Source organism: Amia ocellicauda, chromosome 17 (assembly GCF_036373705.1).
Source record: "Amia ocellicauda isolate fAmiCal2 chromosome 17, fAmiCal2.hap1, whole genome shotgun sequence".
Taxonomy (NCBI): Eukaryota; Metazoa; Chordata; class Actinopteri; order Amiiformes; family Amiidae; genus Amia; species Amia ocellicauda.
The window spans coordinates 28,081,611-28,099,996 of NC_089866.1; the positions used below are offsets into that span (position 1 = coordinate 28,081,611).

An 18,386-nucleotide genomic window follows, 5' to 3' on the forward strand; every position below is an offset into this window, starting at 1 on the left:
GAGGTTGAAATATGTCCACACGTCAAACGATCTGCAGTATAGCTGTTTATTTATAGAAATCAGGAAAACAAACCCAATACCTGTGTTTTTGACACCCAAAGTGACGCTCGTGCCCCAGTCCAGAATGTGTATAGAGATGCACAAACCGGAGCAATCAGTTGCGAGCAATCAACTGAGGCTGTGTCCCAAATCGAACAGTTGCTCCCTCGTTCCCTTCCCTTGCGGGGCAGAAGTACTAGGGTGGCCATCTTAAGGGGTGTCCCAATCCCTTAGGGAATGAGTGAAGGGAGCCTAGGCTGCATCCTAAATCACACACTTGCTCCCTACACCCTTCGACAAGTGTACACTTCGTGTGACTTTGTGCTGATGTCACAAAGTGTGCACTTCACTGAGCGAGGGTGTAGGGCAGGGTTCCCCAATTAGTTTTCCCCCAGGACCAAATTATGTCAAGCATGCCAAGCCAAGGGCCAAAACATCTGCCATTTCTGTTCTCTCATTTCATCGTTATTTTATTTTATTTTATTAAGCTCTGTAGCATTTTAAGTATGAAAAGTGCATACAAATGAAATTATTAGTGTTATTAGTTGTTGTAATATTGTATGGTTGTTTGTGAGATAATCTTTGTCTAGTGATGGAAAATTGTATTTTTCTACTTTTTCTGTAGACTTGTATTATGGTATAGGGAGCGTATTTCCCTGCCACAACCAAGAACGAGCAGATGCGTGCAACCCATGTATCCTGAAGCTACACAGTGTAGCTAGCGCTTTTTATGACTAACAATGATTGGACAACAACCTCCACATGCGCACTCAACCGTTTGTGATCCAGTTAAGTAAAAACTGAAAGGGTCTTTATCCAACCAGAATCCGCTCCGTATACATACTGTTACATTTAAAACTGGATTTGTTTCTGGGAAGCCAGAGGTAGTGTTTTTTTACGTTTCTTTCTTTTGAAAACAATGTCAAAATATGCTTTGGTTGAATCACAACAAGAAGAAGACAGAGGACGCGTCTCCACATTTATCACACGAAAGATTTGAAGAAAACTTCTTGAGCGTCCGGAACAGGGAATTAAAAAACGCCAGAGGGATGGCTGCTGAGTAAAGTCTCAGGTGAGTTAATAATATAATGTTCTTAGTGATATGATTTCTGAAAATGTTTAGTATTCTGTATGCTAGTACTCTGTGATTCAACTAGTAATTCGTTTTAAAAAGAAATATTAATTAGATGACATAATGGCGAGCTGCCTAATTTTGTGAACGTTCTTAGTAGCTAATCTAGTATAATATTAATTGCAGATAAAGAAAGGGTGCCAGTGGCACCAGAGAAGAACAAGGATGGCATTGAAACTGGTGTCAATATGAACAGAATCGCGAAGAAAACGTCTCTGAGGATCCAGAAACGGAGGACGAGCCAAAGAAGGAAACCAAGGTAAAAGTTATGACAAGATATTCAGTTGGTGTATTGTATTGCTTTGTTAACATTTACATACTGTATTGCATATAATCTTAACAAAAACAATGTGTTAACTGTGTTTACAATAAGCGTGATATGTTTTACAATTAATAATATGTGTATAAACTTAACATTCCCTTAAATTAAAGAGTATATGTAGAGTGATAGAATATAATGACTATATAGGAGCATTAATAACATTTTACAAGTTTATCTTTTAGAAGTATATTGGGTAATTATATCTATATCTATATCTATCTATATCTATCTATCTATCTATCTATATATATATATAATTACAGATTTCAATTAAGCAAACAATGTCAATAATTGACAATTATCAGACATCTGATGCTGAATGAATCTGGACATGCCTTTCAGACAGTAAGTTCCATTCTATGGATGTAGTATATATTTATATTAAAGTGTATCTATACAATTGAAATGTCTTTCCTTCAGCACAGATTTGACCAAAACAAATTCATATTATTTTGTTCTTTATATTTTGTGATTACTGTAAGTTCTCCTGGTTAAGGGTGTCTGCTCAGAAATAAATATTGTGAATAAGAAGTCTATTAAGATTGCCTACCCTACTCATGTAGAGCTTTGTCTCCATAATTTAGATTTAGTGCAATTTAAGGTAAATATTTTGCTATTGTATTTTTCAGGTTGAAATTGTTACACCCCTCTCTACAAATACACATATGCATGCATAGACATTATTGTGTCTGTGATTTTTTTTTTTTGGTTTTTGTTATAATGTTATATGATTTCAACAGTACCCCTTCACTCTGTATAAGGGCTTCTGTTAAGTAATACATAATACTACTAATACATTTGAGCAAGTACTACTAAAGTTTGCATGTAACAGATTTGATATTTGTCAAATTAATGTACATTTTTTATGTTTTTTTAGCTGCTACCCAGACATTGTCTCCTGGAACTAAAAAGTCAACAACACCCCTCAAATGTGACTGGCAAATATTGTTTCCTCAAATTTAAAATTAGACCTTTTTGAATGAATATTTATATCTGTAATACAAGTCCATTCAAGAAATATAGGTATTACAGTTCTGGACTTATTTGTATAGAACTGTTAAAAGAACAATAAATGATCTGCATACAAATCTCAGTAAGCAGGATATACTTTTATTACACGCTTTTGTCAGAGTTCTTTTTTTGCACTGCTTGGTTCTTAGTGTAACTTCAAAATGAGACAGTATTCTGCTTAATGTAATGTTTGTTTCAGATCATTAAAGTCAAACATGAATAAATAAAACATGGTTTGTACATTGCATTTTCTTTAGTTCATCTAAGCTTAAGTATCCCAGTGTTTTAAGTATACTTCCATTGAAAGTATACATTGTACATTTATCCAAATATGTTATCTGTATATTTAGAATATAACATGATATATTTTTGCAGTGTAATTAAATATATTCACGGTATACTATACATATATTTAGCAGTATACTTAATGTATATTTATAAGTGGACATATTTATGCATATATTTGTATACATTTAGTAGTATAAAATACATATATGTGTAAATGTTATAGTATATTAAATATATAAGTTTACATATGTTTCTCTATATACTATGATATACTTTATTATAATTCAAAATATATAACAATATAAGTTGAAATATATATTTCTTATATAATACAGTATATTTTACCATATATTTCAGTATGAAATATACTAAAGTGGCAATAATTGATATATAAAAGTATATTTTTAACTTAACTTGATATATATTAAGTATATTAAATATTTTTTAATTATATTAAATATATTTCAGAATAATATATTTTAAATATATTTTATTTTTTTAAGGGCAGGGTTGGAGACCTCTGCTTCAGTCAATCACCTTCTACAGAGCTGAGAAAATAGATAGTACTGGTGCAGAAAAAGAGTGAACGCATCCCTTCTGGAGTGCTTTTTGCATATACCTGTATTGATTTAATAAAAAAAAAAACCAGTATATCTATATGATCTCAGACTGCAACAGATTTTATATTGTAATATTTCTTAGCAGATGCCCGTATCCAGGGCAACTAAATTTGAATACAGCATATTACCTTTTATATACAATTACCCATTTATATAGCTGTCTTATACCCTTCCTCAAGGGTATAACAGCAGCGTCCCCCCACCTGGGATTGAACTGATAACCCTCTACACAGAGCCATAACCACTACTCCACACTGCTGCCCAAGCTATCCCTAATAATCCTTAATGTATAAGTATTCAGACTAAAGCTAAGATTCAACCAGTGTTGTAATTTATCTGTTAATTTCAATCAGAGTTTGGCAGTTATGTTACTGTGGATATGTTTCTCACCATTACATAATTGAACAAATTACCTATATTCTAAGTGGCCATAATGCATCCCCCCGCCAGTCTTTATTAACAGGGTCTTCTGGTTTTCACTCTCACCAAGCTCTGGATTACAAAATTTAACTGACTGTTAGCTAAGTAAGTTAAAGATTATGTCACATTTTGTCACTCATTGAAGACACTTATGAAAAGGGTTTTGTATTTTTTACTAAAAGGTTCTCATAATTTATTTACTTAAATTTGTCTGCTATTAAAGCAGACAGATGGACATTCTCTAACCTCTCTTTCTCTCAAAAGTTCTTCCATCCTTCCTGCATGCTTACCTTTAGAACTAAAATCAAAACAAAAAACGTGCTGTTCCTTATTCCATATGTTTGGCTGATTAAACAAGGCTTTTCCTATTTAGCATTAGTTTTCTGCACCCCTTAAGCATTACAGTATGTTTTATTTATTAACAATCCTGAGCTGAGAGATGTACTAGAAACATATACTAATAAAAGTTGGTAGTGACAAAAAATGACAGAAAAAACTTTCTCACAATGTGTAACCCAGAAGTGAGTAACAATTTCCAACACGTGTTTGCCGAGCCAAGAGTATGATCACAAGATGGTGATGGGGTCAGACCTTGCCCTGGCTCTCTCTCTCACTCTTTTGTCCTCAGCAGTCAGATAGCACGGAGTTTTTTGGCAGCACAATTGTCATTTTCTCACCCTCTTCCTTTGCTTGCCCTCAGATGTTCTTCACATCTTTGTTTTTACATGATTGTGAAGTATGTGTGAATGGATGGTGAGGGTTGGAAAGTTGAAACAGCTCCTCCCTCCCCTCCCAAATACAGAATATGTGGTCACTATAGAAGGCCATTAGATACTCTAAAAAATACCAAAACAGAGCAACCAAAAAAATCTAAGGACTAAAACTATAAATGCAGGTTAACTCTTTCTATTTTATATCTAGTTTATTTTTTTCTGTTGTTTGTATTATAATTTTTTTATTTCTTGGCAGACGCCCTTATCCAGGGCGACTTACAACATAACATTTATCTTCTTTTTTGTCTAATAAAGTTGACATTCAAGGTTATTAAATACTTTTGTTGCCTAATATTATTTGGCCAGCACAGTGCATGCCTCATCTAAGGAAGACTGTCAGCCATAGACTATATGCATTGCAACCCAATGTGAGGCTTATTGATTTTGCCAGACGTCTACAGCTTTTACATTGGCTTTCACTATGAAAACACATCAATCCACCCAGTGCAATCTCTCATTAACCTCTGAAACTACAGTTCATGGAATTCCTTCTGTCATATCCTGTCTAAACACATTTTATGGGGCCGTTCTTGGAACAAACTATTTAATTACCATGCCACCCATAATTCAGCAGCTGCTCTACATTTTTTTGATTTTCCTTCATTTTTTATACCTTCCCAACTTCAAATCTACAATTGTAAATCAAGTAAATGTACTAAACTAGGAGAAGTGTATTCACTAACAAGTGGTCATTAATAATGTGCACCACCACATAACCTTGTAGAGTTTATTCTGAATTTGTGTGTCAAATACAGGAAAACATAAGAAACTTGACAAGTTTAATGCTCCATTAAAACAAATGTAGAAATATATAATGTTAAGGTGGTAAAAGGATCAGAACAGAAATACATAAAATAGTTTAGGTAATTGCTTTTTTTATGTTTAAACATTCCACTTTTAAATTGCCATTTAAACTTGACAACAACATACCCCAGATACAAAATTACAGGTGCACCTGTAATTATAAATCAAGTGAAAAGATAAAAAGGGCTGTGTATTGCTTACTCTGTGCTTTTATTTTCAAAACACAAATCATATTGTTTTGTAAGTTTAATTGTAAAGTAAAATAAGTGCAGTAAGGCATTGTTAAAGTGACTTTCTATTCAAATTATTTTTGTCTCTGGACAGAGAAATGGTTTCCTTAATATCAGCACTTGTCCCTACATAGGCTAGTTGCAGATACAGCAGGGCTCTTCAACATTTGTTTTTGGGAAGCCTCTGGTGTTTGATCACTTTGAAAACGTAAGTGATGATAACAAAGAAGGAAACCGTTAAGGATTAAGGAATTGGTGTGGGAGAAATATTGAATTGGAATTGAGTTTGCAGACTTGATTCAAATTTGGAATTGAGATTAATTGAATCTAAAAGGAATTGAGGGAAGTGTTTTGGATAATTAATTGATTTGATGGAATTTAAAGGGATAAAGAATTGAATTGGAATTGAATTAGTGTAATTGACCACAACCCTGGTCGTCTCAGTATTGAAGTGACTCCATTATGTTTACCTAACATGACAGATGCACCATCGGAGGTTAACATTAGCATTTTCTGTAAATCAAGTTGGTGATCTGCGTAGAACTTTGTTACTGCATCTGCAATGTGCTGCATCCTGCCCGCTGAATGATCCTAGCAAACACAGTTTTGTAAGTGACATCATTTTGCTACCTAAACTTAATGTAAAGAACCAGCTTTTTATGCACAGTGATATCTGTGTTTCCATTGACTATCAGGGTATGAACACAGGCATTTTGCACACTTTCCATAGTCTCCAGCTGTCGGGAAGGCTAACATATTTCGCCAGATGATTATGAATTTCTTGAACAGACAGCATTGAAGCGTTCATTTTGATGGCAATTTGATCAATATTGCATTTAGATTTTTTGGCGTTTTAGGTAGTCCAGTTTCCACTCGGTTCATGTTTTCCTGGTGGAAAATTTCCTTTGAGTTTAGCTTCAGAGCAAAATTTGCACACTGCTCACTGGACGCTCACCTACTCAGTAGCTAGTCAGTTTTTGTGTGCAGTCTCACACACGCGCAGTTTAGAGGGAATATTAGTCTCATCAGACCATACAATCTTCCTCCACTTGGTCTCAGAGTCTCCCACATGCCTTCTGGCAAACTCTAGCAGAGATTTGATTTTAGTTTTTTTCTCTCCCATAAAAAGGCCACTTTTGTGAAGCACCCGGGCTATTGTTGCAGTATGCACAGTGTCTCCCAGCTCAGCCCTGGAAGACTGTAACACCTTTAGAGTTGCCATAGCCCACTTGATGGCCTCCCTGACTAGTGCTTTTTTTTGGTGAGGGGGGTTGTGTTAGTACAAGCAATTCAATATATTATCTATTTTGGATTCTACAGAGAATTGGAACTACAGTCTGCTCAGGTCAGCTCTGTATTATTATTTTACTATTGATTTCCCAGAAGGCTTCCAGTACAGGACTCAACAGAAAGGCTAACCAACTGTCCTAATAAACTGTGTGTAAATGAGAGTTAATTTACATAAAGAGCAATTGTTTAACAAATGGATATTATTATTATTATTATTATTATTATTATTATTATTATTATTATTATTATTCAATCCAATTCAAAGGAAGGTACTTGTGACCTGATCTTCTGAAGTGGTCCAATTAGCCCTAGATCTGATATTAGTCTTTAGACTGCCAAAGAAGACAAATTATAGAATATATATATATATATATATATATATATATATATATATATATGGGCATCATCTGCAAAAAAATGGTAGGAGAAACCATGGAATGCAATGAGGGGGCCCAGGGAGTGTAGAGAGAGAACAGGAGGAGGGCCAGGACTGAGCCTTGGGTACACCTGTGAGGAGAGGTTGGGAAGTGGATGAGGAACCTTGCCATGTCACTTGGTAGGTCTGGTCGTTGAGGTAGGAGGAGAACCAGGTGAGAGCAGTTCCAGAGATTCCAAGGTCAGCGAGGCAGGAGAGGAGGATGGAGTGATCAACAGTGTCAAATGCTGCGCTACCGATGAACATGTAGTGTGAGAGGGTCCATGATGCTTGCAAAAGACAAACATTCTGTGAATCGTGTTGTGTGACCCTAGCATTAGAGTACAAGTGCAGTGAGGGAAAAAAGTATTTGATCCCCTGCTGATTTTGTACGTTTGCCCACTGACAAATAAATGATCAATCTATAATTTTAATGGTAGTGAGAGACAGAATAACAACAAAAAAATCCGGAAAAACGCATTTCAAAAAAGTTATACATTGATTTGCATGTTAATGAGGGAAATAAGTATTTGATCCCCTAAAAATCAGCAAGATTTCTGGCTCCCAGGTGTCTTTTATACAGGTAACGAGCTGAGATTAGGAGCACAAGGGAGTGCTCCTAATCTCGGCTCGTTACCTGTATAAAAGACACCTGTCCATAGAAGCAATCAATCAATCAGATTCTAAACTCTCCACCATGGCCAAGACCAAAGAGCTGTCCAAGGATGTCAGGGACAAGATTGTAGACCTACACAAGGCTGGAATGGGCTACAAGACCATCGCCAAGCAGCTTGGTGAGAAGGTGACAACAGTTGGTGCGATTATTCACAAATGGAAGAAACACAAAATAACTGTCAGTCTCCCTCAGTCTGGGGCTCCATGCAAGATCTCACCTCGTGGAGTTTCAATGATCATGAGAACGGTAAGGAATCAGCCCAGAACTACACGGGAGGATCCTGTTAATGATCTCAAGGCAGCTGGGACCATAGTCACCAAGAAAACAATTGGTATCACACTACGCTGTGAACGACTGAAATCCTGCTGCACCCGCAAGATCCCCCTGCTCAAGAAAGCACATGTACAGGCCCGTCTGAAGTTTGCCAATGAACATCTGAATGATTCAGAGGAGAACTGGGTGAAAGTGTTATGGTCAGATGAGACCAAAATCGAGCTCTTTGGCATCAACTCAACTCGCCGTGTTTGGAGGAGGAGTAATGCTGCCTATGACCCCAAGAACACCATCCCCACCGTCAAACATGGAGGTGGAAACATTATGCTTTGGAGGTGTTTTTCTGCTAAGGGGACAGGACAACTGCACCGCATCAAAGGGACGATGGACGGGGCCATGTACCGTCAAATCTTGGGTGAGAACCTCCTTCCCTCAGCCAGGGCATTGAAAATGGGTCGTGGATGGGTATTCCAGCATGACAATGACCCAAAACACACAGCCTAGGCAACAAAGGAGTGGCTCAAGAAGAAGCACATTAAGGTCCTGGAGTGGCCTAGCCAGTCTCCAGACCTTAATCCCATAGAAAATCTGTGGAGGGAGCTGAAGGTTCGAGTTGCCAAACGTCAGCCTCGAAACCTTAATGACTTGGAGAGGATCTGCAAAGAGGAGTGGGACAAAATCCCTCCTGAGATGTATGCAAACCTGGTGGCCAACTACAAGAAACGTCTGACCTCTGTGATTGCCAACAAGGGTTTTGCCACCAAGTACTAAGTCGAAGGGGTCAAATATTATTTCCCTCATTAACATGCAAATCAATTTATAACTTTTTTGAAATGCGTTTTTCTGGATTTTTTTGTTGTTATTCTGTCTCTCACTGTTAAAATACACCTACCATTAAAATTATAGACTGATCATTTCTTTGTCAGTGGGCAAACTTACAAAATCAGCAGGGGATCAAAAACTTTTTTCCCTCACTGTACTTTAGGAGAACCATTAACTTTCCAGTGTGAGAACAAAAGCACAACTGGAGCAAAGCAATTGATCTTCACTCACCCTCTCTGTCCATATTGTTTATCTCTAGTTGTTATTATGAATTAAGAAGCCAAGAGAGAGGAAAGATAGTAGATCATATAATTTATTTTTATAAGAGGACCTTTGCCTGTACTAATACAGTGCTTGTGTCAGCTGGGGGCCTTGGGATGCCTCACAGGAAGTGATGAGAGCTCCATTCTGTATGCACACAGGGTCAGCTCCATGTGAACACTCTCCCTCTCCATTTCCTGACAGGAATCTGGGTGGGCGCAGTGAGAATGTCAGTAAGGCAGCTGTGCTGGGCGGATGGCTAAAAGAACTGCAACGAAAAAAGCGAAAAGAAAAGAAAGAAAACTGCGTGTAGAAGCAGTGCTGAGGAAGTGCTGAGGCAGGCATTCTCTGCCATGCTGGAACATCAGTCTGTTTAGATTACAGAAATGCTCTTCAAAGACTCCCTGCTGTACCAGACAGACAGACTGCAGCTGGTTCATAACACAGATCTGAGAATGATGAAAAGAGAATCCCACATTAGTTCCATTTAGTGTCTGTAGTGGTGTTAGCTCACACTCCGCAGAACAACTCTCAATTTCATTGAACTCTGGTCCTTGAGAGCTGAAAGTGTATTCAGGGATTTGTTCTACATTATTTCTAGATTTCTAAATTAAAAACATAATTCATCACAATCAAATGTTTCCATTTCCTCATAAATTGGTAAATTATGGGTGACAGTTTCCCTTTGGTCTATGGGTTCTTGTATCAGTGTTCTTAAAGAAGCCCTCTGGATTGATATGATTCAGAAGAAGAATATATAGATTATAAAGAAGATTCTGTTACCTTAGCCTTAGCCTTGGGGTGCGCTTCTTTGAAGTGACTAGTGATGTATTTGTTATTATTGTAGCAGCAAAGATAGTTTAGCTTGGGCTGGTATGGTTAATGCTCATCACTCTATGGTTATCCACTCCACACAGATTCCATAGTAAAATAAAGCAAATAAAACTTTTATTCCACAGGTAAGTATTTACAGCTATTTCATAGGATTTTCATAATAATAACAAGAAAGTTCTTAACAGGTTGGTTTCCAAAATTAATGAAGTTGACTCGACATGGTCTGAAAACTGGGGGGCACCATAGCTAAACTCATAACTGAATAATAAGTGACAGTTATTTTCTAAACTTATTTACAGAGTCACATGAGCCATAGTGAATGTACACAAAACTAGCTTCCTCACTTGGCCTTTTTTTGTGTGGTCTTTTTCATCTAGTTATGTACCTCCCATAACATCTCAACATGGTGGACAGTCTTGTAATAGCTTGCAATTACCCACATTACACACGTTTACTAAATATAGTAAAGTCTAGATCATTCATATAATTTAGGAAAAGTAGAGGCCCTAATAAACATCTCTGAGGTACCCAATTAATAACCTCATTCCAGTCTGAGGTAGCTCCCCTTATCATTACTCTAATAAATTAACCATTTCATAATTCATAAACTTAAATTACATTGGACCCTTAGCTTCTCATTTTAGATTTAAGCTAGAGTCACACTACATGATTTCTACAATCCGACACAATTTTGAGAACACTGGGCAGCTCACACTTAACGACCATGTTTCACCGAATCAATGGTATGGGTGGAATTCTGCAGATCTGTGCAGAACTGTGTAAATCTGCACAACAAAAACACGACCACAAGCTCGCCGCTGTTGCTGTTTACATTTGTATGTGCAGACAAATACAAAAATGGTAGTGAAAAGAGAAAGTGGGTGAAAACATGGCTGGGAATGTAAGGGCAATAGCCTGTATACTGTGTGAGAGCTGGAGCTGAGCAACAGTCACAAGCAGGGCCATGCACAGACATTTTGGGGGGCAGGGGCTCAAGCAAAAAAAGGGCACCAACAGTGGAAGTTGTAGAGTTGCAGGGAAAAAGGGCAGGGGTTCAAGCCCTCCCTGGGGTATCTCTGTGCATGTGCCTGGTCACAGGCTATAGCTATCTATCCCACAATATGATCATTGCATTGTAGGTATCGATATTTTGCACAGGGTCAATTACAGATACTAATTGGAATTTGTATTTGAAAAAAAAAAAATCTGTAATATTTGGATGCAGACACCAATTCCAAAGACATAAATTCTCAAATTGATTAAAAACAAAGATAAAATGTAGCACTACACTAGTTATACAAATAGGGAAAAACTAATTAAAATTCACTCAAAATCAACAAATTCAAAGACAAATCACTTCTGTGACCAAATCAAAGAACAGGGAATCGCATATGATAACACACAAATCGTTAAACAAAATTACAAACACATTGACTACAATACTGGTTAGTAAGACGAAGGTGAGTCTCTCATTAGTATTGTTAGTCGGACATCAAATAACTATGCAGGTTAGTATTTATGTCAAATAACTTCTCATTATATATCAGTCTCATTTACATTTGGGTGCCGAGAAAGATTTTATCATTTCTTGTTACCACAATTCATTGATTATTATTCAATGATTAAGGATAGGCAGGGCCACCTATAATCTAGTATCTATTAACGTGTGTCAATTTCAGACTAAAACAGTTAAACAGGAATGAGAAGATATTTCTCGGCGTTGACAGGTTTTAATTCTAAAATTGTCAAACAAAACAGTTTAATGCTGCACTCATTTATATTTAAGAAAATACTAAATGATATTACACATTCTAAAGTTTATGACTCACAGAATAATATTTCTAATTGATTTCTCAAATGTCATGAATGATAAACTCCAACTGTTAAACTTATCTGAACTTCGTCACAGAGAGGCCTCTCTGCCTTCAGGATCAGATAAAGGCACACGGCACGAGGTTCCACGGGGTGGGACGAGGTCCTTGTGGTTTGGAACAAAGGCAGTTCGGTTCGGCTTTGTCCAATAACTTCCTGAGTCGTTGCTCCTGGAAGTTGGGTTTTTGCGAAAGAAGAGTCTTTTCCAAACAGATTTTCCACTGGTTTGGAGGCTCCAAGGTTGTGCACAGGATATCTTCTTTGCAAGCAGGGTTTTCCACCATAGTTACTTGAAGACAAAGTCTTTGAGGAAAGCAGGGGCCTGTTTGTTTCTGAGGGTCAAGTTTCTTAAGACTCAATAGCAATTTAAATTACTGAACACTTCTGTATTACAGTCGACTTAGTCAATTGTCCAGCTGTATGAACTCCACTAATCAGGTTGGCACAGACGGGCAGGCGCAGTTTCTAAAGTTCTTTACTTACTTAATAAAGTTCTTTAAAATAATTATTCGTATGGCTCAATCTCCTTCTCCCAGTTAAACTCTTCTGTTGCCGGCAAAGACTTAGTTAGTTTCCGGTTCCGGTTCTGGTAACAGAGCTGCAAGTTGAGCTGTGGCAGCGAGTTTCCGGTTCAGGTGAGAGAGAGAGAGAGAGAAAGTACTGTGCGTTACCTTTTATGCCTTCAGATCATAGGTGATTGGTTCTTGAGTTTGAGAGGTTGGATTTGTGCCAGTCCCCAGTCTCCTGTTGGAGGAGGCTCGATTTATGCCTGATGTCAATCCATGCCATCTTTTGGAAATGCTGGTTTGCCTGGGTTCGTAGCTCTGTTACGGGATTTCGGCTCTCGCCCGCTTCAAAGGGGTTTATGACCTCCAGGCCATATTCCCCAGACGTTTTCACAGCAGGTATTTCAAGCCATTTGGCCCATTCTAGGTGAGCCATATTCCCAAGACTTTCAAGGGCAAGCGATTGCATTGTGGACCGTCTCATACTACATGACCATCGGTAGCATGGACATGCCCCGACCAGGCTTGAAAAATATGAAAGCGTTATTTCACACTTTCTTTGTCCAGAGTAAGTGTACAGTTCAAATGAGAACTGATCTGAAGCCATGTAGTGGATCTTCCAGTCACAGGGAAGCCCATCAATGTTGATTGGTCAGATCCAGCCAATAGATGTAACAAATGCAAGTGGCAAGAGGTTTCCAAGCTGGGCCTGATCAAACATAAACTTAGGACCTCAATGGGTGAATTACAGCTTAACAACTTGACTCTGATGCCTATTGAATATGATCTGGTGCATCAGATGCACTTCACCGTTATCAATCAGTGAGTTTGCTTCAAAGAAAAGCAGGAAAAAGATCCACTAATAATCGATCAGTCGGATATTTTGAATGCTTTACATTGACCCCAACAGAATCTCAAGTTTTAGATTTATTGTCGCGTGTGTGTAGCACGCACGACTCCATCAATGGGAGCGCTGAGATTCTGCAGACCTTTGCAGAACTGTGGAAATCTTTTCATTTTTTGTCATTTGAAGTATGTATTCAAAGTCAGTGGAATTTAATATCAATTACTTAATTGCTTGCTTCAATGATGTAAGGTGCAATTGTATTTTTCACTTAATTCAAACATATAAGAGTAGATTTCATTATTGTGTCATTCAAGATGCAGAATGCAATTTACAGGTTTGGCCACATTCTGGAGGTAGAGGTCTACATAAGAAATTTCAGTATCGGGCTGAAATGAAATGCTGTCATTTTCATTGGTGTACAGCAGCCATGTTTTGTGTCCTATCAACTTGGCTTCATCAACTTTGACAGATGTTTTTACTAGTGTTAATCACTGAAAATGTAAGCGCCTTAGGCTTCACTGTTCTGTAGATATTCACTGCTGGATGTGACATTGCCAAGCATCGTGGCCAACAAGCCGTGTCACTGTTGGTGACAAAACTCACCACAAGAATAACATTGTCATTTATTATTGTACCAAGTTTGGTGAGTTTTTGAATATGGCTCATGGGTTTTTTCTGGGGTCAAAGTTCATGCATATATAAATATGCGTATTTTGCATACGTGCACAGTCATTTGCATGTGGCTGCCATGTTTTTGCACGAAGTCACTTATGTAATACATTCACAGTTTCAGGGCACTGGGCTTTATCGTTCTGGAGTAGTAGCAGTTTTCATATTCGTACGCGGATTCATGTTAAAGCCAACATTATGGCTAAACCGTGTACCCCACAAACTTCATTCTCTGGTTTTATGTTCAATGCACAGATATAAACATAGGTACAGAGTTTCATGTGTGTACTGCATTCCAGTGTGCAGGAAATGTGTAACTTGTCTGAAGCGGGGTGTACGTTTTTTTTCATTGGCCCACAGCACCCATGTTTTCCACTGGGGCAACTCGCCTTTAACAACCTTGGTAGTACTCTGTACTAGTGTCATGCATACCAATTTGTGGCACAGTAGGTATAAGTGGCATGGATTACATTATGTTCCATGCATATATAAAGAAAGCAACTTCCTTTTAAATGATACCATCCATGTGGATGTGATCCAAATATAGTTATGAGCTTTTGAAATTTATACAGTCTTTTTAGGAGAAAATTCAAATTTTTGACTGTCAGCTTAAGAGGTTAAAAAAACGTGAATATTTGATGTGGCATAACACACTTAGTGGGCAGTGGACAGGACCTTTCAGTCATGGAATACATTTATGGATTATTTTAGTAAGGTAAACATGGATCTAAGTAAAATACTTTTGAAATTATAATCTTCAGCATGTGCCCTGGATCCAATTCCAAAATGTTTGTTTAACGACGTCTCTGAATATTGTGAACTGTTTTTTAGAAACAGGTATTTTTCCAAATGCATTTACAACTGCTGTAATCAATCCAGTACTTCAGAAACATAATTTAGTTTTCTTTTCTTTTTTTAAAGTAGTTTTTAAACAATTAAATTAGTTTATTTGTGCAAATAATTTACTTGACAGATTTCACTCTGGATTCAGAATACGTCAAAGTAAAGATTTAAGTGCTGCATTTGATACCATAGATCACACTGTACTTTTGAATTTCCTTCAAAATTTCGTTGGTCTTGCTGGAAATGTTTTAAATTGGTCTAAATTACCTGGAAGACAGTTTGGTGTTAGCCTAGATGACCATGTCTCTACAGGGACATGATATTCTTTTATGGTGTACCACAAGGATCTATACTTGGTCCTCTTCTTTTCTCCTTGTGTATGCTGTCACTGGGTCAAATTATAAGTGAATATGGTGTCAACTTTCATAGTTATCCAGATGAAATGCAGTTATATGTATTTTAGTGCCAGAAAATGCCAGTGCTCTAGATCAGATAATAAACTGCCATTCCAGTATTGAGGACTGGATGAACAATAGATTTCTGAAACTAAATTATGACCAAAATAAATTGGCAATTGTGCTAAATGATAGAAAATAGTAAGTAGACTCTACAGATCAAGCCTGAAGTGAGAAATCTGGGTATCATTTTTGACTTGAGTTTTAAATCACACATTGCTCAATGTCACTAAGACTGCTTTTTTCATCTAAGGAACATAGCACGGATCAGACATTATGACACATTGCAAGATGCTAAAAAGCTGGTTAATGCATTTGTTTTTTCTCGTTTGGATTTGTAATGCACTTCTTATTGGATTACTTCAAAAGATTGCTGACTTGTCCAAAATTCAGCAGTTACAGTTTTGACACAATCCTAAAAAAACAGAGCATGTTAAACTTTTTCTAGCATCTTTATATTGGTTACCTGTAAGGATTAAGTAAAAAATATATACTGTTGTTTTTTTGTGAGTGTCTGACAAATGATGTTCCACTTTTAAGATCTTCTGAGGCTAGCATACTCAATATTCTTAAAATAAAATATAAGAAAAGTGAAGAAGCAGCCTTTTGTTTTTTTGTACCTAAGAGTTGGAACTCACTTCCTTTAAGTTTTAAAAAGCAGTTCAAGATTAACTTTTATAATTTACCCTTTAATTAGTTTTGATGTCAAGATACATATGTAGTGTTTGTAATATAAGAACTTTAAGTGGCATTTTAATGTATGAAAGGTGCTATTTAAATAAAGTTTATTATTATAATTATTATTATTACTTTCCGAATCTAAAATCCGAATCAAAAGTGCAGTAGATAGATTTTTACATTGAAGCTTATTTAGGTCCTCAAGTGTAAGTAGATTGTTAAGGTCTTTTCATTTGAATCTTTATCTGCTTTAGACCTGAAAACAAGTTTATGAGACATAATTATGCAGTTAAGAACACTGTGGCTCTTGAGGACTAGAGTAGAGGGACCTGATTTAGGACAGTAAGAACTGTTTAACAAACTGGCCCAGACTTACTCTCCTATTGCAACCTGTATTTCCTCTCTCCTCCTGTCCAGGAACCATGCGGCCGGTGCAGCGGAATTTCTATGAGCCATCGTCCGCGCCAGGGAAGGGTGTGGTGTGGGAGTGGGAGAATGACAGCAGCTCATGGACACCCTACGACATGGAGATCTGTGTCACCATCCAGAATGCCTATGAGAAGCAGCACCCCTGGCTCGACTTGACCTCGCTGGGCTTCTGCTACCTCATCGACTTCAACAGCATGGCACAGACCAACCGGCAAAGCCAGCGGAAGAGGAGGCTACGGCGCCGTATGGATCTAGCCTACCCACTCACCATGGGCTCCATCCCCAAGTCCCAGTCCTGGCCTGTGGGAGCCAGCTCTGGCCAGCCCTGCTCCTGTCAGCAGTGCATCCTGGTCAATAACACCCGTGCCGCCTCTAATGCCATTTTGGCCTCCCAGCGCCGCAAGGTCTACGCCGGGGCCACCGGGGCTACAGGCACCCTGACTATGGTCCGGCAAAGCAAAACCTTTGCCGGCACCTCCCTGTGGTCACCCCCATCCTCTGGGACAGGCACTGATGGCTCAGCTAAGCCAGAGCAGGTACAATCCCCTCCCCCTGGTGCCACATTCCCTCGGCTTCCCGCCCTGCCTGCTCTGTCAGCAGTGAATAATATCTCCGGGCAAAATAACCTCAACCGACCTGGCACACAACGCACGGCCATGGGCAGTGCTAGGGGAGCCATTCCACCAGGGTAAGAATGCTCTCAATGCACTGGTAATATTTTTTTTATCAAGCTTGGCATGGTAGCAGTGCTGGTACCATTCATTTAGTCTATTTTCATCCTGCAATAAATATAGTTTTTAGTAAAACTATGCATATAAACCATAGGTCAGGTTTATGTCTGTATTGGTTTCATAATCAGATATTGCATTTCATTTTAAACTTATCTTTACATTAAATGTGTGCTGCCTTCCAGCATGTTACAGTTTTTCTAAATTGATTTGACACATTTCTCCAAACTACGGTGTATGTGCTCCCAAAACAGTTAACACTTCCATTGAAACAGACTCTATTTGCAGCCCAATTCCATTGCAAAATGAAGTGCTGCTTTCTTATCAGATAAAAAACAAGTATTTTCATCTAAACTACTGAAATGTAGTGTATTATGTAATGTATTATCTAATATTTTGATTAGATAATATATTCAGGTATAACCACACAGGAATACTAATGGTAAAACATGTATCAGAAAGTTTCACAATCCTAAACTATATTAAGTTTTTTTTTTTTTCCCATAGTGTGTTTCTTTACTGTGAAATGGCTATTCCTCACAATTTTGGAAATACAGTATGTAATATTTTATAGTTTCTTATGTGGTAAGTTTTGTCAATTTTGGTACATTTGACATTTTTACATGTTTGTCTGTGTGATAAATACGTAACTCTAAGAAAGTAGAAATATTGATGAAGACAAGAAATCGCAATTTATTTCAAAAATAAACTACAGACATGTTTACTGTGGTAACCAACACATTTATTCATCCAGCCTTTCATATCTGTCAGGCCAGAATATTTCACACAATGTATGTTTTCGCGAGCCATGCGTCGAGGGAAAAAAACTGTGTGAATGTTGTTTCCATCACTGACATGCATTTGCCTCTATGTCTCCACAAGCTTCCTCCATGGCCTGCAGAAGAGTTACCCTGTTATGTGGGTTGCGCTCATACACTTTCCATCCCCAGGAGGAAATAACTCCTTGACTGGGTTTAGAAATGGAGAGTATGGTGCAAGGAACACCATCACAAAACGTGGGTTTTCAAACCACACACGTACCAGTGCTGAATGGTGGAATCGGATATTGTCTCAAATCACCACAAACTGCATCCTTTCTGGTTGTTTCAGGCCTTGTTCTTCTTGTGGAATGAGGGTGTCATTGAGGGA

General features: G+C 37.8%; 1 protein-coding gene across 1 annotated transcript in view; it reads left to right on the forward strand.

Annotated features, from left to right (window-relative positions):
• Window positions 1-18,386, forward strand: part of dtx1 (deltex 1, E3 ubiquitin ligase) — a 193,872-nt gene that overhangs the window by 107,201 nt on the left and 68,285 nt on the right. Inside the window, exon 3 of the mRNA XM_066688937.1 lies at window positions 16,498-17,197. Coding sequence (XP_066545034.1) covers window positions 16,498-17,197 — 700 coding nt within the window. The remainder of the gene's footprint in view (window positions 1-16,497; window positions 17,198-18,386) is intronic.